General features: G+C 47.1%; 1 protein-coding gene across 4 annotated transcripts in view; it reads right to left on the bottom strand.

Annotated features, from left to right (window-relative positions):
• sulf1 (sulfatase 1) overlaps nt 1-26841 on the bottom strand; it is a 69000-nt gene that overhangs the window by 14700 nt on the left and 27459 nt on the right. For all 4 annotated transcript variants that reach the window (XM_065019472.1, XM_065019473.1, XM_065019470.1 and 1 more), the window contains exons 2-10: nt 26266-26489; nt 24482-24721; nt 22953-23104; nt 16809-16978; nt 12608-12758; nt 12053-12228; nt 10752-10880; nt 10076-10132; nt 7023-7158 (exon numbers count right to left, since the gene is read on the bottom strand). In XM_065019472.1, the coding sequence (XP_064875544.1) occupies nt 7023-7158; nt 10076-10132; nt 10752-10880; nt 12053-12228; nt 12608-12758; nt 16809-16978; nt 22953-23104; nt 24482-24721; nt 26266-26443 (1389 nt within the window). In that variant the 5' untranslated portion in view covers nt 26444-26489. The remainder of the gene's footprint in view (nt 1-7022; nt 7159-10075; nt 10133-10751; nt 10881-12052; nt 12229-12607; nt 12759-16808; nt 16979-22952; nt 23105-24481; nt 24722-26265; nt 26490-26841) is intronic.

The raw sequence follows: 26841 nt of genomic DNA, 5'->3' as shown, positions 1-26841 counted from the left end.
TCTCTGTCTATTTCTTTACCTGTCTCTCTCTCTGTCTCTTTCTTTACCTGTCTCTCTCTCTCTCTCCATCTCTCGGTCTCTCTCTCCCGCTGTCTCTCTCTCTCTCTCTCCATCTCTCGGTCTCTCTCTCCCGCTGTCTCTCTCTCTCTCTCTCCATCTCTCGGTCTCTCTCTCCCGCTGTCTCTCTCTCTCTCTCTCCATCTCTCGGTCTCTCTCTCCCTCTGTCTCTCTCTCTCTCTCTCCATCTCTCGGTCTCTCGCTTGCTCCCTCTGTCTATACCGCTTTCTGTCGCTGTCTCTCTCTGTCTCTTTCTTTACCTGTCTATCCATCTCTTTCTTTACCTGTCTCTCTCTTCGTCTCTGTCTATTTCTTTACCTGTCTCTCTCTTCGTCTCGGTCTCTTTCTTTACCTGTCTATCCATCTCTTTCTTTACCTGTCTCTCTCTTCGTCTCTGTATCTCTTTACCTGTCTCTCTCTTCGTCTCTGTCTCTTTCTTTACCTGTCTATCCATCTCTTTCTTTACCTGTCTCTCTCTTCGTCTCTGTCTCTTTCTTTAGCTGTCTCTCTCTTCGTCTCTCTCTTTCTTTACCTGTCTCTCTCTTCGTCTCGGTCTCTTTCTTTACCTGTCTCTCTCTTTGTCTCGGTCTCTTTCTTTACCTGTCTCTCTCTCTGTCTCTTTCTTTACCTGTCTCTCTCTCCGTCTCTCTCTTTCTTTACCTGTCTCTCTCTCTGTCTCTGTCTCTTACTTTACCTGTCTCTCTCTTCGTCTCTGTCTCTTTCTTTACCTGTCTCTCTCTTCGTCTCGGTCTCTTTCTTTACCTGTCTCTCTCTTCGTCTCGGTCTCTTTCTTTACCTGTCTCTCTCTTCGTCTCGGTCTCTTTCTTTACCTGTCTCTCTCTCTGTCTCTGTCTCTTTCTTTACCTGTCTCTCTCTCCGTCTGTCTCTTACTTTACCTGTCTCTCTCTTCGTCTCTGTCTCTTTCTTTACCTGTCTCTCTCTTCGTCTCTGTCTATTTCTTTACCTGTCTCTCTCTCTGTCTCTGTCTCTTTCTTTACCTGTCTCTCTCTCTCTCTCTCCATCTCTCGGTCTCTCTCTCCCGCTGTCTCTCTCTCTCTCTCTCCATCTCTCGGTCTCTCTCTCCCTCTGTCTCTCTCTCTCTCTCTCTCTCCATCTCTCGGTCTCTCTCTCCCGCTGTCTCTCTCTCTCTCTCTCTCTCTCCATCTCTCGGTCTCTCTCTCCCGCTGTCTCTCTCTCTCTCTCTCCATCTCTCGGTCTCTCTCTCCCTCTGTCTCTCTCTCTCTCTCTCCATCTCTCGGTCTCTCGCTTGCTCCCTCTGTCTATACCGCTTTCTGTCGCTGTCTCACTCTCTGTCTCTTTCTTTACCTGTCTATCCATCTCTTTCTTTACCTGTCTCTCTCTTCGTCTCTGTCTCTTTCTTTACCTGTCTCTCTCTTCGTCTCTGTCTCTTTCTTTACCTGTCTCTCTCTCCGTCTCTGTCTCTTTCTTTACCTGTCTCTCTGTCTCTTTCTTTACATGTCTCTCTGTCTCTTTCTTTACCTGTCTCTCTCTTCGTCTCTGTCTCTTTCTTTACCTGTCTCTCTCTTCGTCTCTCTCTTTCTTTACCTGTCTCTCTCTCCACCTCTGTCTCTTTTTCCATCTCCCTGTCTCTTTCTTTACCTGTCTCCCTGTCTGTCTATGTTCCAAACCCCCAGCTGCATCGCCAGCATAATCTAGTTAGTGGTGCACATCCACAATGTCTCCTACCCCCAACTCCATGAATCAGTCAAGTTGAAAGGGAGGGGTCAAAGAAAGTGAAAGCTCATTCGGCTAAGTAAGTAATGTGATAATTTGGCTTAAAGTGTTTGGGGTTGCACCCCAAATGACACCCTAGTCCCTATATAGTGCACTAGAGTGACCAGGGCCTACTACCGTTTGACTCTGCTCAAAAGTAGTGGACTATATTGTGAATAGGGTGCCGTTTAGGATGTAGGTTGGAGGGGGGGACATATCTGCGGACCATGGCAGTGCAGACGGTTGCTCGCTGCCTGGTGAGTGTGGGAACGAGAGTGCCAAACAAAGGACTATGGGTAGGATCGGGTTTCCTCTGTGGACCACTCACTCAGATGCTCACTGACAGACAGCTGACTGACAGATGGCCCTGACAGCCATGTTATATCAAGAGGGCAAGGGAGGGAGGAAGAGAGTCGGTAGGAGGGGAGAGGGGGCGGGGAGGAAGAGGAGGGGGAGAGAGAGAGAGTCTTGCTGTCTGTGCAGTGCTTTTAGGACTTTTCAGCCACATTCCACTCCGACAGACTGTGAAAAACAGTGAGTGAGTGAGTGAGTGAGTGAGTGAGTGAGTGAGTGAGTGTGAGAGAGAGAGAGAGAGAGAGAGAGAGAAAGAGAGAGAGAGAGAGAGAGAGGAGACCCTACAAGCTGAGACTTGCTCTAGAAGTGGCAGACCCAAACTGCTACAGCTCTTGCAGACTGACACACATGATTCATTCATTTACAGATTGAGAGAGATAGCCTGCTGCAAATGAACTGGGTGAGAGATCAGAGCAGAGAGCCAGCAGGAAGGGAGTCCTATTCTTATAGAATAGAATAAGACAGAATGGAACCTTGAGTTTATGACATCTATAAATACAAACGTTCCCGTCCCAAATGGCACATTTAGTGCACTATTTTTGACCTGGATCGGTAGGGCTCTGGTCAAAAGTAGTGCACTATATGAGGAATAGGGTTCGGTTTGGGACAGCCACCTTACTAAGCCAGCTATTCTTCCCACAGTCACACAGTCCTATAGGCTGTCATACTGCCCTTTCACTCTGAAAACACTTCCAAGGTCCCCATGTCTTTTAGGTAACAGTTGCTGTTGTCTACTCCCCTTTAAATACATTGACCGCAAAGACTTTGAAGTGCTTTGAGCTTTAGCCCTCCCCTTTAAATCATGGATTTGACCCTTGGTGGACAGGTGTCTATTGACCACAGACCCGTGTGTGTGTGTGTGTGTGTGTGTGTGTGTGTGTGTGTGTGTGTGTGTGTGTGTGTGTGTGTGTGTGTGTTCTAACCAGCTGTTTTAAGACTTTAATAGACTTTCCCTCCATATTGTTCTTTCTAAAGGAACACCCCACAGAGACAGAGGGAGGCTACTAACTAGGAGACTCGGTTAAATAATACCAGACAAGGGCTATGACCAAACCTCCACATGTATGTGTTGTAATTACACATTTGCTGGTTGCATACGCTGCATGCACACACACACACACACACACACACACACACACACACACACACACACACACACACACACACACACACACACACACACTAAACCATCACCCCCCCCCTGCAATCTTGCATGCTATTTAAAGACTAAAGCGGGTTCCCCCACATAACCTAACACATTGGATTTCCTCAACTTCTTTGTTTCAGTAACAATCTTTTCCATAGAGTATAATTCCTCTTCTGCGTTGTAGTCTGTCCTAGCCAAAGCACACACAGCAGCCATAGACTCTGCAGCCATAAGTCAAATAGCCATTTACTGCAAATGGCCAGTAATTGGACATTTTTGTACCGTTTGAACGAGGGACTAATTTTTCTCTGGGACCCTTTCATCCCAAACCCATTAAAAGGCTGGCAGGTCCTGGTAGACCAGCCACACACACACACACACACACACACTCTTTAGTGGTTAGACCAGCTACTAACCACTGGTGTACAGCCACAGAGTTGGCAGACCTGAACAATACAAATTGGTCCAATGTTCAGGTAGCAGCCAGCAGGGCTTTCTAATGTGAACCAGGCAGCTTGTAAGTGTGCACATGTAAGACGTAATTCTTCATTAAAGACAGCGACAGGGGAAACTCTGTCCACATTCAGGTGGGTGTGTGTTACAGGGAACCTCGTTACACACTCTATGGTGTGTGTGTGTGTGTGTGTGTGTGTGTGTGTGTGTGTGTGTTTACGGTTGAATGGCGGGAACCCGGTTGCCGAGATTTATGGACCAAAACCACTCCCTTTTCCCAGGATAAATAACTGCGAGTAACCGGTGAATTATAATAAATGATTTATATGTAGAGCACGGCATGTAATGGAGGTTAAATGATATGCCAGGTCTAAATCAGCCTCCGCTGCGGCAGCTGCATGACCAATCATCAACGCTCAGGGTGGGGATGGACAGCCCATCTCCGTATGAACCTCAGTTCACACCGCATGTTGACCTATCATCGCATCATGGTGACACTTTTTCTTGTGATGGGTAGCCCTACATTTGCTCCAACACTATGCTATAGTAATATAAAGACCAAATGCGCATCTACTTTACCAATCTCCATCTGGCTTTCGGGGGTCACCTTGTTTTTTTTGGTGTGTAAATATCATACTTAAAAATGTTTTAAAAAACTGCAACTACAGACTTTTAAAACAGCCGTTGCTTTCATTCCGTTAAATCAGTGCAGGCGCGAGCAAATCTCTTTTCTCTCTCTCGCTCTCCATCAACTCCATTCAAATGGCATCCAACATAGTTCATCCTGTTCCAGATTGATACATAGCCCCATATACACAGTACCAGTCAAAAGCTTGGACACAGCTACTCACGCAAGGGCTTTTCTTTATTTAGACTATTTCCTATATTGTAGAATAATAGTAAAGACAAACTATGAAATAACACATACGGAATCATGTAGTAATCAAAAAGGTGTTAAACAAATTAAATATATTTTATATTTGACATTCCTCAAAGTAGCCACCCTTTGCCTTGATGGCAGCTTTGCACACTCTTGCCATTCTCTCAACCAGCTTAATGAGGAAGTCACCTGGAATGCATTTCAATTAACAGGTGTGCCTTGTTAAAAGTTCATTTGTGGATTTTTCCCCCTTGTTAATGCGTTTGAGCCAATCAGTTGTGTTGGGACTAGGTAGGGGGGTATACAGAAGATAGCCCTATTTGGTAAAAGAACAGCTCAAATAGGCCAGGAGAAACGACAGTCCATCGTTACTTTAAGACATGAAGTACATACAGAAAATGTCAAGAACTTTGAAAGTTTCTTCAAGTGCAGTCTCAAAAACCATCAATGCGCTATGGTTACTTTGGCTCGCATGAGGACCGCCACAGGAAATGGAGACCCAGAGTTACCTCTACTGCAGAGAATAAGTTCAGTTAGAGTTAGAGTTACCAGCCTCAGAAATTGCAGACCAAATAAATGCTTCACAGAGTTCAAGTAACAGACACATCTCAACATCAACTGTTCAGAGGAGACTGCTTGATTCAGGCCTTCATAGTCTAATTGCTGCAAAGAAACCACTACTAAAGGACACCAATAAGAAGAAGAGACTTGCTTGGGCCAAGAAACACCCGTGGAGATCTGTTCTTAAGTCTGATGCTTCCAAATTTGAGATTTTTGGTTCCAACCGCCGTGTCTTTGTGAGACGCAGAGTAGGTGAATGGATGATCTCCACCTGTGTGGTTCCCACCGTGAAACATGGAGGAGGAGGTGTGATGGTGTAAGGGTGCTTTGCTATTGACACTATCTATGATTTATTTAGAATTCAAGGCACACTTTACCAGCATGGCTACCACAGAATTCTGCAGCGATACGCCATCCCATCTGGTTTGCGCTTAGTGGGACTATAATTTAATTTCAACAGGACAATGACACAAAACACACCTCCAGGCTGTGTAAGGGCTATTTGACCAAGAAGGAGAGTGATGGAGTGTTGCATCAGATGACCTGGCTTCCACATTCACCCGACCTCCACCTTCAGTCTGCGATGAGTTGGACCGCAGACTGAAGGAAAAGCAGCCAACAAGTGTTCAGCATATGTGGGAACTCCTTCAAGACTGTTGGGAAACCATTCCTCATGAAGCTGGTTGAGAGAATGTATATATATATATGTATAGACAGATAGATAGAGACAGAGAGATATCCTAGCCTACCACTTTCAGGTAATACATTCAATGCAGTATTAGCCTTACATTTAGCTTATTAATGATGGGTTATCCATAATAAGCTAATTACCGATGGCCTTAAAAAAAACGCTCCTAAGCTCTTGGAGTCCCATGCAGGAAAATCTAGACAGGAATAGCTTGCTGGACATCATTTTTTTAGCATTTCTTAGACCAATAGACTTTGCGAATAGGGATGCAAGCGCTTGTTTGCTTAATGTTTCAAAGAAGAGCGATGGCGGTCGGCTATAGCAGTTATTTATTCAGAGCCATAACCATTTCATCTCCTTGAAGAGAAGTGAATGCCCTCAAGAATATCATTAGAATGTATTTAAGTGTTGAAAGCGAGGAAGGAATGAAGGAAAAATAGAGAGAGAAAGAAGAGGTAGGCTAATAACATTAGGGGAAATATTATGAAATGTAGGCCTACATATGCGCCAGCCTACTAATTATCGTGTTATATATATTTGCTAGCCTATTCTTGTAACTTTGTAGGCCTCGTGCTGCAGCAGAATCTCATGCTCTCTCCCTGCTTCATCGTGGTTGGAACTATGCGTGCAATTCAAGTTCACATAATATAATACAGTAATACAGTTCACACTCAAAAAGATGAGCCTCGTGGAGCTAGTTTAATTTATTTACCCAAGAGAGCATACTCTATAGCTAGCTGGCTACATCTATAGACTTTTATGTTTTTCTGTCCTTTGCAATCTGCAGTATCCTTTATCACATACGTATTGGGTAATGGCACAGTTAGGATTGGGCCTGGGCCCATTAAATGTCTTCAATGTAGGGCTCATAAAATGTCCGTAATGTATGGCTCATCAGGCTCAGGTAGCATCCGGCTTGTATTTTCAACCAAAGCTCTAATCAAATCCAGACATAGGCTTATTTGTACGCTTTATAATGCTTTTGAATGACACTTCCAGTTTTGGCGGGAAATACAGGGTTACCCGGGAGAAAAGGGATTTATTCTCGGGATGGAACATTTGTAAAATACCGGGAAAATATTCAATGCTAGTGTGTGTGGGTATGAGTGTTTTTGTGTGTGCATGTGCGTGTGTGTGAATACACATACCTGCCCAGGCTGTTGGCAGGGCGTCTGGAACTCTGCCTGTTGACACACCTCTTTGACCTTCTTGTACTTGGGCAGGCTGTTGGTGTGAGGGGTGGTTGGACTGCCTCCACCATCCTCCTTCTGCCTCAGGAGTTTACTGTAGAGGAACACAGGAGAGGGACAAGTCAGGTTAGGGGACAGGTATTGGTTAGGACAGTAGTAGAGTTGAGGGTTAGAATAGGGGCAGGCTATTGGTGTGCTGGGTGGTTGAACTGCCTCTTCCATCCTCGTCCTTCCTCAGGAGTTTACTGCAGACAGGAGGGACCAGTTTTTAAAATATTTTTAAACAAGCTGTGTGTCTGAAAATCTACGGAGAAGTAGCTTCCCATGCCAGGCCTCCACTCTAATGACCTGCGTCCCAAATGGCACACTATTCCCCATATAGTGGACTTCTTTCAACCATGGGGCCCTGGTTAAAAGTTGCGCACTATATAGGGAATAAGGCCCAATTTGGGTCGCAGACATTGACTGGTGTTGCAGTAGGCCTCCTGCCTTCCAGCTGCTGTTTGTGTGATGGGGTAATTAACGACAGAACACTGCTGTGCCTGAAATGAAAGACTGGTGACCTCTGACCTGTAGGGCTTTAGGCTGTTTAATCCACCATGTGTATGACGCCTGAACACTGGGGTTTTTCATTGGATGCATCCCAAATGGCACCCTATTCCCTATATAGTGTACTACTTTACCCATAGGGCTCTAGTAAAAAGCAGTGCACTATGTAGGTAATATGGTGCCATTTGGAACAGATACATACGTTATGACTGTTGAGATAAGCCTCTCCAGACACTCCACTGTGTTACTATACAATGGAGAGAATATACGGAGCTATCCATCACAGTACTATTCTATGTCTGCTTCCCAATTGGCACCCTATTCCCTATATAGTGAACTACTTTTGACCATAACCCAATGGGCCCTGGTCAAAAGTAATGCACCAGATGGGAAAAAGGTTGCCATTTGAGAGACACCCCCTCGCCCTCTGTTACTCAACAATGGAGAGAATCTACTGAGCCATCCATCATGCTTCTACTGGGGTCGGTGGTCAACCTCAATATACTGATAGCCCTGTCAGTGTTCCTGTTCCTGTTTCAAAACTACTGAGCCATCCATCACTTTGCTATTGTGGTGTACACTACATGGCCAAAAGTATGTAGACACCTGCTCGTCGAACATCTCATAGAGCTACATTAGCTTCTGTAACTTCTCAGTTTCCTGTAACCTGTCAGACAGGACAAGACAATACAGGACAGCAGTCACAGACACTCTCAAAGGCAAGGCGACAGGTTGTACTTTAGGGTCACAGTGTTCTGTTGTCATAGTTGTTATGCCTGTGCGTCCAGAGAATGCAGTCAGGGTTGGCAGTGCGGGTTGGCAGTATAGCAGGGCCGTGTGGGTCTAAGGGCTAGAGTGGTGCCAGTGTGCCAAAGCCAGGAGGAGGTCAATGTGCTTTGCGCAGGGTAGAGCTGGCCAGGGCTGTGTAGGGCTGGCCAGGGCTGTGTAGAGCTGGCCATAGCTGTGTAGGGCTGACCAGAGCTGGGCAAGGCTGGGCAGAGCTGGGCAAGGCTGGGCAGAGCTGGCCAGAGCTGGGCGAGGCTGGGCAGAGCTGGGCAAGGCTGGGCAGAGCTGGCCAGGGCTGTGTAGGGCTGGCCAGAGCTGGGCAAGGCTGGGCAGAGCTGGCCAGGGCTGTGTAGGGCTGGCCAGAGCTGGGCAGAGCTGGGCAGGGCTGGCCAGGGCTGTGTAGGGCTGGCCAGAGCTGGGCGAGGCTGGGCAGAGCTGGGCAAGGCTGGGCAGAGCTGGCCAGGGCTGTGTAGGGCTGGCCAGGGCTGTGTAGGGCTGGCCAGAGCTGGGCAAGGCTGGGCAGAGCTGGCCAGGGCTGTGTAGGGCTGGCCAGAGCTGGGCGAGGCTGGGCAGAGCTGGGCAAGGCTGGGCAGAGCTGGCCAGGGCTGGGTAGAGATGGCCAGGGCTGTGTAGAGATGGCCAGGACTGGGCAGAGCTGGCCAGGGATGGGTAGAGATGGCCAAGGCTGGGTAGAGATGGGCAGGGCTGGGTAGAGATGGGCAGGGTGGGCAACGCCTATAGAAACACACCAGGTCATATTCCGACTCTGTGCTGTAGGCCTCGGTTCTCTCACGACTGGCGTGCTCACTCACGAATGTTTCTTTACACACAGTGGCAGCAACACGTCCTGTGCGTGTGTGTCGTATGAGACTTCCTGTCCTTCCTCAGGTATCATCAGACGATGTCGAACACCACAGCCCACGTCAATGTTGTGCATGTATAACTCCGCTGCTCTGCCATGCGTGTATCCGGCTGGCTCCCCTCCCATCAGCCAGAGCAAGGACACACAGACAGACAGGGACAACTCCAGGTTACCGTCTGCCTCCAAAATGGCACTCTATTCTCTATATAGTGCACTATATAGGAAATAGGGTGCAATTTGAGACACAGACACTGTTTCTCTTCCCAGCCTTAAACACTTGCAACACAGGCCCCACACAAGGAGGACAAAGGCAATTTATATGTCCCAAATGGTATTCCCTATGTAGGGAACACATTTTGACTAGAACTTTTAAGTCTCTGAGTCTTACTGACACACAGCACAGGGGCCTGGGCCTGGGCTTGGCTGTGATCACGTTTTCTATTGCTGTCCCTATGGCGCTCTAGTCGAAGGTAGTGCATTATATAGGGAGTAAGGTACTATTTGGGTCACAGCCTCGGTCTCCGACATTGGAAATGCAGGCCCAAAAGAGCAGGCTGACAGACAAAGATGTCCCTTTAAAGCACCGTGTGCCCACGCCTGCCAGTGAGAACTGTTTCGATGCACCAGGCAGGCGTATATAGACCCTAGCATAGGTCAAACAATGCTAAAAAGGATCTGTGGTGTTGTGTGTGCCTTTTGCATGCATGCATGTCTTTGTGTGTGTATATGTGCATTCATGTGTGTGTGTGTGTGTGTGTGTGTGTGGGTGTGGGTGCGTGCGTGGAGGTGATAGGAAGAAAGGACATCAGTTTACCCTCTCTCCACTAGGAATGTGTCCCTCCAGACTTTGGGTTTCCGATTGGGTTTGAATCTGGAAAAACAAAATCCACTTTAGTCCGTGTAATTCACATGGGCCTGCCTGTGGACTTACCAATGGGTGCATCCCAAATGGCAACCTATTTCTTATTTAGTGCACTACTTTTATTTAGTGCACTACAGGGTTACCGTGTAGCACACTAAATAGGGAATAGAGTGCCATTTGGAACACACACCATGAGCTATGTTGGTCTTCAGTGTACAGCCAGACAGAGTAAGTTATTACACAAGATGATTCTAGTATTGCTGAGGTTTTGTGGAGAAGCGATAACGAACTGAAATTTGTTCTGTATGTTCTGTATACTTTCTTTTTCCCTGCCATAGTGCTAAAAACTTTAAGAGGAATCTGGCATTCAAACCACAAAGTGGATGTACCAATCCCAGACTGTCCCTTTAAGATTCCATGAATGTGCAAAGATTGTCCAATTAGCCTTTTTTTTTTGGGGGGGGCAGATTTCACCCACATAAAAATACATATTATAAGTTTCTCTTGTATAAAAATACAAACTTTGTCCTTAGGGGACATCATGGTGAAATTCGGATGGCAGTCCATGTGTACCTGTTGATAAAGATATGAATAAGAAAATAGAATACAAATATGTGTCCATGTGTACCTGTTGCCAGTTTTCTCATGCTCCAGTAGTTGGAGGATGGACTTCCCATCCATGTCCGGAGGAGTGTCCAGCCCAGCGATGTGTAGGATAGTGGGAGCCAGGTCAATGTTCAACACCAGTTGAGTGTTCCTGTGGAGAAACAAACACCATAAATAACACCAACATAAACAACAACATAGACACCATAAACAACCACACCAACACCATAAACAACCACACCAACACCACAAACAACCACACCAACACCATAAACAACCACACCAACACCACAAACAACCACACCAACACCATAAACATCCATACCAACACCACAAACAACCACACCAACACCACAAACAACCACACCAACACCATAAACAACCATACCAACACCATAATCAACCACACCAACACCATAATCAACAACAACATAAACACCAACACCACAAACAACCACACCAACACCATAAACATCCACACCAACACCATAAACAACCACACCAACACCATAATCAACAACATAAACACCAACACCACAAACAACCACACCAACACCATAAACATCCACATCAACACCATAAACAACCACACCAACACCATAAACATCCACACCAACACCACAAACAACCACACCAACACCATAAACAACCACATCAACACCATAAACAACCACACCAACACCATAAACATCCACACCAACACCATAAACATCCACACCAACACCACAAACAACCACACCAACACCATAAACAACCACATCAACACCATAAACAACCACACCAACACCATAAACATCCACACCAACACCATAAACATCCACACCAACACCACAAACCACACCAACACCATAAACAACCACATCAACACCATAAACAACCACACCAACACCATAAACATCCACACCAACACCACAAACAACCACACCAACACCATAAACATCCACATCAACACCATAATCAACAACAATACCAAATGTTGTGACACTTTGCTCTTGAAAGTCCAATATCTTGAAAACATGACTGCTGACGTGCAAAACATTTTGGGACTGTATCAACAGAGGGCGAATGAAGAAAAAGACCACGTTTTTGAGTGGAGTTACCCTTTAATGCTGAGTGCCAAACAAAGTGGCATTGAGTTCCATTTTCAGTGTAATTTGGTATTATTGTTGGTTATGGTAAGATAGTTTTTTGAGTGGATTTGTCCTTTAAGGAGAAAGATTGGGGGTAAAGCTCTGGAACAGACTAGCGTCCTGTTCAGGGGGTGTACTTGTACATCAAGCAACCTCACTACGGCCAGGTCTGGCTTGGACGAGGCTTACTTACACTGCTCCAGGCTCGACGTTGGGCCCTCTGAGGAAGAAGGGTACTCGGATGTCAAAGTCATAGGGCATTGACTTCCCCTTTACCAGTCCGAACTGACCGATGTGATAGCCATGGTCAGCAGTATAGATTACATAGGTGTTGTCCAGCTCTCCACTCTCTACCAACATCTCATATACCTGGGGAAAACACAGTCGTGTGTGTGTGAGCAAGGAATAGACACAAAGAGACAAATAGACAAACTCACACCTCATGAGCTTATTACTACTGCACATACAGTACCGGTCAAAGGTTTGGACACACCTAATCATTCCAGGTTTTTTCTAGATCTTTTACTATTTTCTTTATTGTAGAATAATAGGGAAGACATCAAAACTATGAAAGGACACATATGGAATCATGTAGTAACCAAAAAAGTGTTAAAGAAATCCAAATATATTTTATATTTGAGATTCAGTCAAAGTAGCCCACCCTTTGCCTTGATGACAGCTTTGCACAGTATCTCCCTCCCTACACAAATTAAAACGATAAAGTGTAGCTAGAAACAGATTGTCTTACCTTCTGAACAGAGTCGTCCACTGACATGAGCGTCTGTAGTCTCTTCCTGTGCAGGAAGTTAGTGAATTCCATGTGGATGGGCCTCATGGGGCCGGTGTACTGCATGATCCAGTGTTTATCCATGTTTGGGGCGTAGTTATAACTGGGGGTGCTGCGGAGAGGAGAGGAAACACAAAACAGTTAGTTAAAGATCTTGTTTTTACCCATTCTGTTCTCTGTACATCAGTTTGGATGACAAAGAGGAGGTTGGTGAAGGGGACGACTCATAATAATGGCTGGAGTGAAGCTTGATGTGTTTTTTTTTTTTTATGTATTTAACTAGGCAAGTCAGTTAAGAACAAATTCTTATTTTCAATGACGGCCTTGGAACAGTGGGTTAACTGCCTGTTCAGGGGCAGAACGACAGATTTGTACCTTGTCAGCTCGGGGATTCGAACTTGCAACCTTTCGGTCATTCTGTTCCAGCCTTTAAATGGAGAGGATGGGCTCATAGTAAAGTGCCACCGGTCACCATTGCTTGAGATGCACCCCAAATTCTCCCTATGAGGACCTAGACCTTGCAATACAGAGGCTATGAAATACAGAACAAACACAGTGTTTCTGTTCAACCCTCACTAACAGTCCTGCAAATCGAGGAGGCAAGAGAAGCAAAACATGCAAGAGTCATCCGAATACCAACTAGCCATAAAGAAACCCTTTTGTGTGTGTGTGTGTGTGTGTGTGTGTGTGTGTGTGTGTGTGTGTGTGTGTGTGTGTGTGTGTGTGTGTGTGTGTGTACGTGTAACCCTTTAAGGTTTCAGCAGTAGTAGTCAGCAACCACCTGTCTGTCATTTCTCAGCCATCTGCAGGTGTCAATGGTTGTTTCCCAAATGGCACCCTACTCCCTACGTACAGTAGTGCAATACTACATTATGTAGGGAATATGGTGCCATTTTTGGGCCACAGGTGTCTGTGGGTTCTACCCTGCTGTCTGCTCTGTTTGACAAGCATCAATAACCAAGATGTTTACTAAGAAAAATTCTCTCCCCCCTCTCACACTGAGTCGACAGACCTCTTGGCTCAGAGCAGTCATTTGAGGGTTGGCACATGCTTAAGAAATAATAGCCGTGTTGGATTCTGGGCCCACAAGTCAAGTTGGTTACAAGCCCTGGACTGTGAAGACAAGACGTGGGTAAACAGAGAGAGAGAGAGTTGTTGGTAGATGTGGAGGTGTAAAGAGACATCAACTTTGGCATTGGCTGGTATGTGTGTGTGTCGTTGCTGGTAGCTGTGAAGAGGTCTATAGAGACAGGTTCAGTACACCTGTCTACTGTGGTGCTGGCTTTTGGTTTAGATGCTGACGAGGAACGTTCCACAGACATCAGGTAGTTCAGACAAGGATATTTCACACGACATTCCCTGATGCTGCAAATCCTTAGTGCATTTAGCTGTTAGAAGGTTGCACCGTAAAGCAGTTAAACAGCTAAACCCTGTCTGTCGTAAATCAAAAACGGGCGTCTGTAGTTTAAGGGAACGGTTTGATGTTAACGTCATTAACATTCCTGACCCAAGGTGTAGCTCTCCCTCTCTGCATCACAAATCACACCCTATTCCCTATGTGATGCGCTAATTTTGACGAAGGCCCATAGGGGATAGTGTGCCATTTAGGACGCACCCTGGGAATAGGAACAACTGGATTTTTGTTTCCATTTTTTATTTAACCTTCATTTAACTAGGCAAGTCAGTTAAGACAAATGTTTGTTTACAGTGATAGCATACACCGCCCTATGGAACTCCCAATCATGACTGGATGTGATACAGCCTGGATTCGAACTAGGGACTGTAGTGATGCCTCATGCAGTGCCTTAGACCGCTGCGCCACTCGGGAGCCCTGGGACGTGAATTGGGAGCCCTGGGACGTGAATTAGGAACATGACAAACCCTCACAGAAAACCACAAGAAGTGGTTTTATTTCTTTAAGTACTTGTTAGGGTGTACTAATACACTTTGACTGGCAGTAGATGTCTTAACATATTCTGACTATGAGCTAGCTACACCTCGGTATTGTGTGGTGTCTGAACAAGACAAAGCTGAACATTTAGCTGTAGGGTGAAAATAACCTTAAACTAAGGGCCTTAACCCCTTGCTCTATCCCAAGCTGAATGTATAGCCCTTTAAATTGTGTGGTGTGGTTGTAGTCTAAGCTGAACACTAACCCTGAGAGCCAGAGAGGTAATCCCAAACTAATACCCTTTAGAACCCTGGCTAGATGTATTCTGTGTCCAAAATGGCACCATATTTCCTATATAGCGCACTACTTTTGACCAGGGCCCATAAGGCTGAGTGTCATTTGGGAAGCAACCAGACACTGACCCTGAGAACCTTGACGTATAAAGGTATAGTGTGACAGGTGTATGTGTCCTATAGGCCTCTCCTGATATGAGCTGGGCTCATTCCCCTGACCCCAACATTCCTGGTTCCCTCAGAGGTGCCCAGCCTAGACCCCAGCCCCCGGTGGCCCTGTGCCCAGAGACAAGTCTCTTTGTGGGGCTTATTAGACCTCCTGGCTGGGCGGGTGAAGAACACAATGGAGGTCTGAGGAGGGAAGGGGAGGAGGGCAAGAGTTACCACAACTCAATCAGAGGAGAGGGGAACTTCCATAAGTAAGACGTTAAGCCTGCAACCTAGTGCTCTACTTGGAAAAAGGATGGTTTGATGCTACTTACAATCTCTGGGTAGGGGAACCATCAATGGTGCACCAATGCCCATGAAGACATGTCACCCACATCAGGCCCTGCCTGGCACCTGTTCCTCTTCCCACTACACTGACCCTGGTGCTCACCACACACATGGTAACCTTGGCAACCCCCTATGACCCCCCCCCCCCAAGAGGCCTAAAACCCTCCCCCAATATCCCCCACCCTTTCCCTACCTCTACCCACTCACACATCCGGGGCCTAGTACCCCCAGCCACACCCCCTTCTGCCTCACCTCCGACCCCTCCCTCACCACCAACTCTTGGACCCTCAACCCCCCTCCCAAGCCTGGAGGCTTGTGCTAAAAATACATGAATAATGTCACAAAGGCCTGCCTGCTCCAGAACATACAATGCATTCCTCACATCCCTACAGCCATGGGGAGAAGGGGCTGATTGATATAGACAGGGTCAGGATGTCCCAGGGAATGAAAAAGCAGGAAGCGAGAGAGGCAGAGAGGGAGGGAGAGAGAGGGAAGGGAGAGGGGGAGGGGGGAGGGAGAGAGAGAGGGGGAAGGGAGAGGTAGGGATGAAGGGATGAAGGGAGGGATGAAGGGAGAGAGGGTGAGGAAGGGAGAAGAGCGGGGGTAGTAGGAAGAGGAGAGAGAAGGACAGAGAGTGTGATATAGAGAGCAAGAAAGAGAGATGGAAAGCGAGAGCGGGAGAGAGAGAGATCATGAATGAAGGGCAGGAGAGTGAAGGACAAAAAGAGAGAACAAACTGCCTAAACCTGACTCTGGTCTCCCACCCTGTCTTCTAGCCTCAGGACACAACTTCCAGGAGAGCAGCACAGAGCTGAGGAGGGATATAGAGCAGGGAGGTTGGGAGGGAGGCCGCTGGGTTAGCGCCAATGGAGAGGTCTAGCTTAGCCCTGTTCGGAACCATAGGAATAGAATCAAAATTCTATCACGATTCTATTTCTATGATCGGAGGGCTGCCACAGTTCTGATGCTCCTGGATGAGAGCTCCACTACGGAGGGCTTGGCCCGGGAGCTCAGTGTCCTCTCCCAGGAAGATACGTTCCCTGACTATTCTTAGACGATAAATCACATTAGTTTCCCGCTGCCAGTCAGAAGGGTTTGCCAGAGGAGCGTTTCAGCAGCCTGTCATCATCTAACGACCAGGGTAAGGGTCTGTATCCCACATGGCACGCTATTCCCTATGTAGTGCACTTCTTTTGACTAGGTCCAACGGGATTGTGGTCAAAAGAAGTGCACTATATATGTAGGGAATAGGGTGCCATTAAGGACACCGTCTTGGAGTACACAGAACTGTAATAATGTTTAGAAAATATGTGGAGGATAATGGCTGCCAATCATAAACCACAGCACTTCAGACTTAGGGAAAATTCCCCATTGCAGCAAATACAGTGTTTGTGTTTGTGTGTGAATCCATGCATCTGTCTGTGTGTGTATGCACGTATCTCTGCGCGCATGTGTGTGTCCGTGCATAGTGTGTCTGACTCACATGTGTTGCGATGCGTTGGGGAACATCTCTGAGTACTGTGGGGCTGAGTCCTCTGGGCCGTGGGGGGCAGCGTGGCTGAGGACCATCATCACTGGCCGGTGAGGGTAAACCTTCTTGGACATCCGGAAGAAGTTGATACTGTCGTTGGTGATAAGGTCCGTGAAATAGTCCTGCAACAGGGGGAAACGTAGTATTAGCTTAAATACTCACTGTGTGGACAAATAGGTTTGTATTGTACAGGTTAGGCTACAAGGGGTGATTCCTTTAGTCCTGGACTTCAGAGCGTGTTTAATGGAGACGATTCATAGAAAGTGCTTCATCGTCTAGGAATTGGCATAATCTGCATCCGGGAAGCCCGACTCAAAAGTTCAAAGTCTCTTATTTTCCAATGTCATGGTCCTTTAACAGCAGGTCAAAGTAACATGGCTGCTGTCTTTTACATGTTATTTAATGCCTTTTAGTTTTTACCTATCCAGGGCTGTCCCCCATCCAGGGCTGTCCCCCATCCAGGGCTGTCCCCCATCCAGGGCTGTCCCCATCCAGGGCTGTCCCCCATCCAGGGCTGTCCCCCATCCAGGGCTGTCCCCCATCCAGGGCTGTCCCCATCCAGGGCTGTCCCCCATCCAGGGCTGTCCCCATCCAGGACTGTCCCCCATCCAGGGCTGTCCCCATCCAGGGCTGTCCCCCATCCAGGGATGTCCCCCAAATGACACCCTCTTCCCTAAATAATGTGCTACTTTAACCAGAGCAGCCCAGATCTACACAAAACTTTAGACACGGAGAAGCCACTACTCTGCTCTCCAAATTCCTCCTAACTCCCAATCCGGTAGCAATCCACTGAGTTAGCAGCTGGCTACTCGCCGGTGCGTGTTTGCAGTGTGTGTGTGCATGTGAGCTCTGCATGTGTGTGTGTGTGTGGGTGTGCACGCGCGTGTGTGTGTGTGTGTGTGTAAGCGGTTGCCTCATGAGTGGTTCTGTGAGCCGGGGGGACAGTATTGACTATGACACCGGTGTTGACACTAACACTTGATGGTGAGAGGAGGTCAGTGGTCTCAGCCGGCGCGGTGTTATGACAACACTGAAGTCTCCCCCTCTCTCTCCCCCTCTCCCTTTCCTCTCTCTCACTTTATCCCTCAATCTCTCTCTCTCTCACACCCCCCCCCCTCTCTCTCTCACACACACACACCCCCTCTCTCTCTCTCAAAAGAAAGGAGGAATGTACAGATCAGGCAAGACTGTGGAGAAATGGGCTTGGGGCCGGTCGGGTCAGGTGGGGGCCTCTCTAGGAGACTCAACCTAGCTGCAGTGCACTAACCCTAGGGTGGAACAAAGAGGGAGAGGGGTTAGGAGATAGGAAGGACACCTGGTTCTCCTCACGCGTTACCCCCCAGGCAGACCATCTCTCCCCTGGGTAACGCTAACAGGGTCTCTGGGTCAGGCTGCGGAGAGGTTAAGGGCTGGGGCTGGGGATGGCTGGTTTAAGAGAGGGAACGAGTGGCACAGCAGTATAAGACACTGCATCTCAGTGCTAGAGGCGTCACTACAGACACCCTGGTTCGAATCCAGGTGCAGGCCCAGCGTGGTCCGGGTTTGGCCGTCATTGTAAATAAGAATTTGTTCTTAACTGACGCGCCTAGTTAAATAAAAGATAAAATAACATTTTAAAAAACTAACGTCAGCCGTGAACAGCCACGCGCAGCAGATCACCTGCTGGGTGTCCACCAAAAGTGGCGAACCGTTGGGGAAACACAACCAGAAATTCAGCCCAATGCTCTGTGGTCAGATGCAATAGGACCTGGCGTTGGTTATAATGTGTCCTCTCTCTAAGGCTGTTTCCTAGAGGCCTCGTCCTCCGAGGCTTCAGCAGAGCTGAAAGGGGAAGAGATATGTATCCCCTCTTAGACAGTGTGCTGTGTTGCAGTATGCCTATTACCATTCATTACCTTGACGACATTAGCAGCGGTATGTCACGACCACTGACCCAGTAATCCCATATGTCTAAAACTAAGCCGGAGAAACTCTACTGGGAAGTTCACGTCAGAGTGTTCACTACCTTCCCGTCACTTTAACTAGCCTAAGTCTGCGCCCTGTGGCACAAAAATGGAAACATTATTCCCTAGATCGTGCACTACTTCTAACAAGTGTCCTATGGACCCCTGGTCAAAAGTAGTGCGCCGTATAGGGAATAAGGTGTCATTTGGGACTGCTGGAGGGTAACTCAGGTCAGAGTCATGGTGGTTTGGAGTAGAGTAGGACGATAATACCATGGTAATGCCATGTGCGTGCAATCTACCAGCCTCTCCCTCCCTCCAGCCAGTAAGTCATTAAAGTCAGCTATAAAACCATTAATAGCTCCAAGATGAATCACGTTAAATCTGATTTACACCATTTCAGGGAAATCCCCGCTAACCTTAGGTTCACTTTGACCTGACAGGGCTCCTGGCAGGGCTGACAGTGTGCAATGGTGCCATGCTAACGTGCCACTGGTTAAAGTCATGCTTAGCTAATAGTTATGGCAACTTGAGAGAGAGAGAAAAAAAACATTCCCATGAAGACCACAGCTCCTTGAAGAGTTTCTTTAGAAAGTTCAGCTTGAAGGGACACTGAATGGGGGCCGTCAGTCTGTCATGGAGTGAGAGGCAAGCCTGAAAAAGCTGGAGAAGCGGAGGGCGGGAGTGAAAACCTGGGGCATCACATCCTGAGTCCCAACTCAGAGCTTTACAAATGGAGACGGAAAGTTCCTGGTAGTGAATACATGGTCGAGTCAACAGAATTTGACGATGCACTGGCATTGCCCTTGTGTGTGAACTGTACACATAGAGAGATGTTCCCTGAACTTCTCACCGTCTATTGACCCTCTACTGCCCACTGTGACTGGTGACTGCCCAGTGAACTGTACACAGGAGGACTGCCATCCCCATCACTGTCCACAAGTCTACATAATGGGATCTGGCTAGTGTGTGTGTGTGTGTGTGTGTGTGTGTGTGTGTGTGTGTGTGTGTGTGTGTGTGTGTGTGTGTGTGTGTGTGTGTGTGTGTGTGTGTGTGTGTGTGTGTGTGTGTTACAGTATGCGTGCGTGCCTGTGTGTGTGTGTGTGTTACAGTATGCGTGCGTGCGTGCCTGTGTGTGTGTTACAGTATGCGTGCGTGCCTGTGTGTGTGTCCACTGCCCACCACAGTGGTTTTAATTTATAGGGTCCACTTGGGTCTGAAATAACAACATGCTCGTCTACTCGTCTCCCAATCCCGTAAACACCTCAGCCTCAACTCGTGGGTAATTCAACACCTCTGTCTAACTCAACAAGACAAGCCATTTGACGTCTGAGTACCATGCCAAGCATTTATTTACCCATCTTTCTGACAGCCACTGAAACACCCTGGTCAACATGAACCCACACCATGAATTCCCCATGCCCTTTGGACTAAGCTAGCTGGCAGGACATTGACACAGAGCAGGGGAGTGCATCCCAAATGGCACCCTATTCCCTATGCAGTGTATTACTTTTGACCAGGGTCCATAGGGCTCTGGTCAGAAAATAGTGCACTATATAGGGAATAGGGTGCCATTTGGGATGCACCCCAGCACTGGGAAAGACTGACAGGTTTTACTAAAAACACAGAGAGAGATGGGAGAGGGGGGACGCCCTCCTGATGCCATGCGGAAGCCCCATCCCCTCCACAATCATGGAGTTATCACTTCACTCCTAGCCAGCGTCTGACACTGACATGACAAAATTATTCCCCTTCCTTTAGCCATCCAGAGATGTACAGTAACATGGAGAGACTCCACAACACCCAGAGAGAGAGAGAAATAGAGAGAGTGAGAGAGACAGAAAGAGAGAGAGAGACAGAGAAAGAGAGAGAGACAGAAAGATAGAGAGATAATAACAGAAGCAGACGAACTCCACAACCTCAGAAAGAGACAGAAAGAGAGAGAGAGCTGCATTTCCTGACAAAATGTAAAAAATATAAAATAATTAGAGAGTGTCATTTCCCCAAATTTGAAACCCTTATTCAAGGTTTCAAAGACCTCTCTGATGAGAGTGGGCCACCCGTCCTGTTGGGGGAGGACGCAGAGAGCTGTGGGTTGGCAGTGCACTACATTGCTGCCTGCCATAAGTTGAGGGAAAGTGTCTGACAGACCAATCAATCTACACATGTACTCTACTATATGCCCATTGTTATTGTTCAATGTATGGTTATTTTGACACTTGGTTATTGTTGTTACTGTTGTCCCGTTGACAATTTTGATTCTCATTTTTATATTGTAAATATCCAAAATAAGCTTTGGCAATATGTACATTGTTACATCATGCCAATAAAGCAAATGGAATTGAATTGAAATTGAGAGAGAGACAGAGAGACAGAAAGAGAGAGAGAAAGAGACAGATAGGCAGAGAGACAGAGAGAGAGAGACAGAGACAGAGAGAGAAAGAGACATAGGCAGAGAGCAAGAGAGAGACAGAGAGACAGAGAGAGAGAAAGAGAGAGAGAAAGAGACAGAGAGAGAGAGAGGGAGAGAGAGAGAGAGAGAGAGAGAGGGAGAGAGAGAGAGAGAGAGAGAGAAAGGGAGAGAGAGATAAAGAGACAGATAGGCAGAGAGCAAGAGAGACAGAGAGAGATAAAGAGACAGATAGGCAGAGAGCGAGAGAGAGACAGAGAGAGAGAGAGAGAGAGAGAGAGAGAGAGAGAGAGAGAGAGACAGATAGGCAGAGAGCGAGAGAGAGACAGAGAGAGAGATAAAGAGACAGATAGGCAGAGAGCAAGAGAGAGAGAGAGAGAGAGAGACAAAGACAGAGACAGAGAGAGAGAGAGAGAGAGAGAGAGAGAGAGAGAGAGAGAGAGAGAGATAAAGAGACAGATAGCAGATAGGCAGAGAGCAAGAGAGAGAGAGAGAGAGAGAGAGAGAGAGACAGAGAGAGAGACAGAGACAGATAGGCAGAGAGAGAGAGACAGAAAGAGAGAGAGACAGAGACAGATAGGCAGAGAGAGAGAGAGACAGAGACAGAGACAGAGACAGAGACACAGAGACAGAGACAGAGAGACAGAGAGGGTGAAATTCCACAGTGTGCCATCACAGCAGCAAGATTTGTGACCTGTTGCCACGAGAAAAGGGCAACCAGTGAAGAACACACACCATTGTAAATACAACCCATATTTATGCTTATTTATTTTATCTTGTGTCCTTTACCATTTGTACATTGTTAAAACACTGTATATATATATAATATGACATTTGTAATGTCTTTATTGTGTTGAAACTTCTGTATGTGTGATGTTTACTGTTCATTTTTATTGTTTATTTCACTTTATATATTCACTTTATATATTATCTACCTCACTTGCTTTGGCAATGTTAACACATGTTTCCCATGCAAATAAAGCCCTTGAATTGAATTTAATTGAATTTAATTGAATTGAGAGAGAGAGACAGATAGGCAGAGAGCGAGAGAGAGACAGAGAGAGAGATAAAGAGACAGATAGGCAGAGAGCAAGAGAGAGAGACAGAGAGAGAGAGAGAGAGAGATAAAGAGACAGATAGGCAGAGAGCAAGAGAGAGAGACAGAGAGAGAGAGAGAGAGAGATAAAGAGACAGATAGGCAGAGAGCAAGAGAGAGAGACAGAGAGTGAGAGAGACAGAGAGAGAGATAAAGAGACAGATAGGCAGAGAGCAAGAGAGAGAGAGAGATAGGCAGGGAGCGAGAGAGAGATAAAGCAGGGTGGTCATTTCTAAGGGTAATGTAACTTCTAACCCCCTGGAGGCAGCCAACGCGTCTGCTTTACGATCTTTAAACGTTGTGGCACGCCACAATAAAATAAAACTGTCTCTCAGAGCAAACTCCCGAGACGCCACATCAAATTACTCATTTCAACACTTCCCCTTAAATTTACCCAGGATTCCTAGCCTGGCTAGGGCACGCCAGAGACATAAACCAATAGGAACCCTGCAATTAGCCGGGAAAAGACCTTACATTCAATTACATTCAGTCATAAAGGAAGAACAAATAGGTGCTTGAGATTAATGGGGCATCTTTAAGGGCAGACAGGGACTGGACGCACACGCGCGCACACACACACACACACACACACACACACACACACACACACACACACACACACACCACTGGCAGGCATGCAGACATACCTTGGCATATTCTGCACCGTGCTTCTCCTTGTAACCGTTCCGACAGACGGTGTAATTATAAAATCTGGAATTTTTGATCAGCCCCACCCACTCCCGCCACCCAGGAGGGATGTAGCTGCCGTTGTACTCGTTCAGGTACTTCCCAAAGAACGCTGGGATGGAACAGAGGAGAGAGAGAGAAAAGAGAGTTACAATTAGAGAAGCCTTCATGTAGAAATGTTACTTTGGCTTCACAGACATTAAAACATCATCCTCGAAAAGAGTACAGGGATGAGAGGAGACTGATATATTGGCTCTGATTTATTGTCTGTAAGAACCTGTAAGAAATGTCTCTAAATCTAATGATTCGCTGGCAATTTTTGGAAGCTTGACGAGCAATGTTTCTCATAACCACAGAGTAGGGTAGTGAACTGACTCGATAAATATCAGCAATTTTTTTCCCTGTTGTGTGGCCTTTCTCTGACCCTAACACCCCACAAACACCTCAGCCCCATGAATCCTGTACCTGGAACTGTTTGTTGACAATGTGTTGTGTTTGTATGCCTCGAACCTTGTCCCTCTCTGTCCCTCCCTCTCTCTCTTCTCCTAACTATCTCTCCATCTCTCCCCAGTAGCAGCCTCCTGGGCACGGGGCCAGTCTACCCAGAGAGAGCTAATTGTAGACCAACATATCAGCTCCAAAACCACAGCCCTCTTCGCTCTGCAAGCCACAGGACCCCATTGAGCTGCCCAGCCCAGAGCCTGTACGCCTCCCCACATGCCTGCCCTCCAAGCCATCACTCAGGCAGACACTAGCTGATGAGCCCCGACAGGAGCCTGGCACCCACACCATGTTTGCATTTCTCACAGCAGACAGACAGGCAGGGGGGGAGGAAGGCAGATAGAGGGAGGCAGATGGAGAGGGAGGTGGATAGAGAGGGAGGGAGACAGGCAGATAGAGGGGGAGGAAGGCTGGCAGATAGAGAGGGAGGGAGGCAGATAGAGGGGAGGGAGACAGGCAGATAGAGGGGGAGGGAGACAGGCAGATATATGGGGAGGGAGACAGGCAGATATATGGGGAGGGAGACAGACAGATATATGGGGAGGGAGACAGGCAGATATATGGGGAGGGAGACAGGCAGATATATGGGGAGGGAGACAGGCAGATATATGGGGAGGGAGACAGACAGATATATGGGGAGGGAGACAGGCAGATATATGGGGAGGGAGACAGGCAGATAGAGGGGGAGGGAGACAGACAGATATATGGGGAGGGAGACAGGCAGATATATGGGGAGGGAGACAGGCAGATATATGGGGAGGGAGACAGGCAGATAGAGAGGGAGGGAGACAGGCAGATAGAGGGGGAGGGAGACAGGCAGATATATGGGGAGGGAGACAGACAGATATATGGGGAGGGAGACAGGCGAACGGAGGGTCGGTTCCTGTAAAAAATGTGTGTTTGACTAAAAACAGGAGTGATTGTCAACAGGCATTTGGGGAGCTGGTGACTGACGGAACCCTGGCAGGGAATGTGTGTGCCACCTTACCTGTCCTGTATCCTGTATTGTTGAGGTAGACGGCGAAGGAGCGTGGTTCATGCTGGGCCTGCCAGGACGGGGAAGAACAGTTCTCGTTGTTGGTGTAGGTGTTGTGGTTGTGAACGTACTTCCCAGTCAGCATGGACGAGCGCGACGGACAGCACATGGGCGTGCTCACAAAGGCATTGGTGAACGAGGTGCCTCCATCTTCCATTATCTTACGAGTCTTATTCATCACCTGAAGAGAGCCTAGCGGGGAGGAGGAACGAGGAGAAGGGAGAAATGAGGAAAGAAAGACGTTAAAAGACGAACAGCAAGTTGAACAGTTATCCAGAAACATTTCCGTGTGTCGCTGACGCCAATCGTCACAGACTGCAGTCTTATAGACTTAACAGTGACCCATGTAACTAAATTACAATCGTGACAGACTGCAGTCTTATAGACTTATAGACCATGTAACTAAATTACAATCGTCACAGACTGCAGTCTTATAGACTTAACAGTGACCCATGTAACTAAATTACAATCGTCACAGACTGCAGTCTTATAGACTTAACAGTGACCCATGTAACTAAATTACAATCGTCACAGACTGAAGTCTTATAGACTTATAGACCATGTAACTAAATTACAATCGTCACAGACTGCAGTGTTATAGACTTATAGACCATGTAACTAAATTACAATCGTCACAGACTGCAATCTTATAGACTTAACAGTGACCCATGTAACTAAATTACAATCGTCACAGACTGCAATCTTATAGACTTAACAGTGACCCATGTAACTAAATTACAATCGTCACAGACTGCAGTCTTATCGACTTAACAGTGACCCATGTAACTAAATTACAATCGTCACAGACTGCAGTCTTATAGACTTATAGACCATGTAACTAAATTACAATCGTCACAGACTGCAGTCTTATAGACTTAACAGTGACCCATGTAACTAAATTACAATCGTCACAGACTGCAATCTTATAGACTTATAGACCATGTAACTAAATTACAATCGTCACAGACTGCAATCTTATAGACTTAACAGTGACCCATGTAACTAAATTACAATCGTCACAGACTGCAGTCTTATAGACTTAACAGTGACCCATGTAACTAAATTACAATTGACACAGTTCAGACTGTTCTGTTCCGTTTGTAGATCTTCCTTCATGACTTCTTAACCTGCTGCTCTGTAGTGACAGACAGTGTGGGAGATGGATTTTTGTCAGAGGAGGAGGATTGCAACATTGCATTTCCCTGTGGGGAAACACTGCGGTCAAACTAGGATTGGAGCTTTTCGCATCCCATCCTATTCTGTCAGAGTAATAAGTAACCATAATCCATTACACAAACACTGTACACCGCTCCACAAGGCCAGATGGCCCCTCTGTCTGCTTGCGCTTATGTCTGGGAGACAGAAAGAGCGAGAGAGAGGTGAGGATGCTCTCAATCCCAGAACAGTAGATAGCAGGGCCAACCATGCACCCTGTAGATTAAAACACTGATCAACAGAGCACCTTATAGTGGTAGTGACCAAGACAACACCACCACTATAGTCCCAGACCTCCGTAGGACAGATCGAGAGATGTACACTAGGAACCAAATGGAAGGAAACGGGCAGAAAGAGTGAGGGTCCTACCTGAATTTGTCCAGCAAAAATGCTTGTTCTCATTTTCTGTTACAAAACGTTTCGCTACAGTGTGCACTAATGAATACAACCCAGATTCATACAGCTATGGCGGCTCTTACAAAATACAGCAGACCTCCAGGGGATCAGCATGACATTCTTACCAAGCTCCGTGTCCTGATCGTCGGTTATGATGAGGATGATGTTGGGCCTAATGTTCCTACGGTCCCTCTGGATGCGTCCCCTCAGGCCTCCCTGGGCTCTGGTGGTGCTGAATGCTGAACAGCCCTGGTCCCAACCCAGGGACAGCAGGCCCAGCCAGGACACACACACCAGCAGCATGGCGGAGGGAGGAAACCCACTGGAGCTCTCACTTCTGAGGAGGAGTCTGAGAAGAGAGTGAGACAGACACACACAGAGGGAGAGAGAGAGACAGAGAGGCAGAGACACAGAGAGAGAGAGAGAGAGAGAGAGAGAGAGAGAGAGAGAGAGAGAGAGACACACAGAGAGACACAGAGAGAGAGAGACAGAGAGAGAGAGAGAGAGAGAGAGAGAGAGAAGAGAAAGAGAGACATGGAGAGAGAGAGACGGAGAGAGAGACAGAGGGAGAGACACGAACAGGGAGACACGGACAGAGAGAGAGCGAGAGAGAGAGAAAGGAGAAGGAGGAGTTAGTCGAGATGCAGTATTTACTGACACACTGTTGACAATATGTAATTAAAGAGAGACACCGAGAGAGA

The sequence above is a fragment of the Oncorhynchus nerka genome, linkage group LG6 (genome assembly GCF_034236695.1).
Source record: "Oncorhynchus nerka isolate Pitt River linkage group LG6, Oner_Uvic_2.0, whole genome shotgun sequence".
NCBI classification, from domain to species: Eukaryota; Metazoa; Chordata; class Actinopteri; order Salmoniformes; family Salmonidae; genus Oncorhynchus; species Oncorhynchus nerka.
The sequence above is the reverse complement of the archived record's forward strand: the minus strand, read 5'-3'. Positions and strand labels throughout refer to the sequence as shown.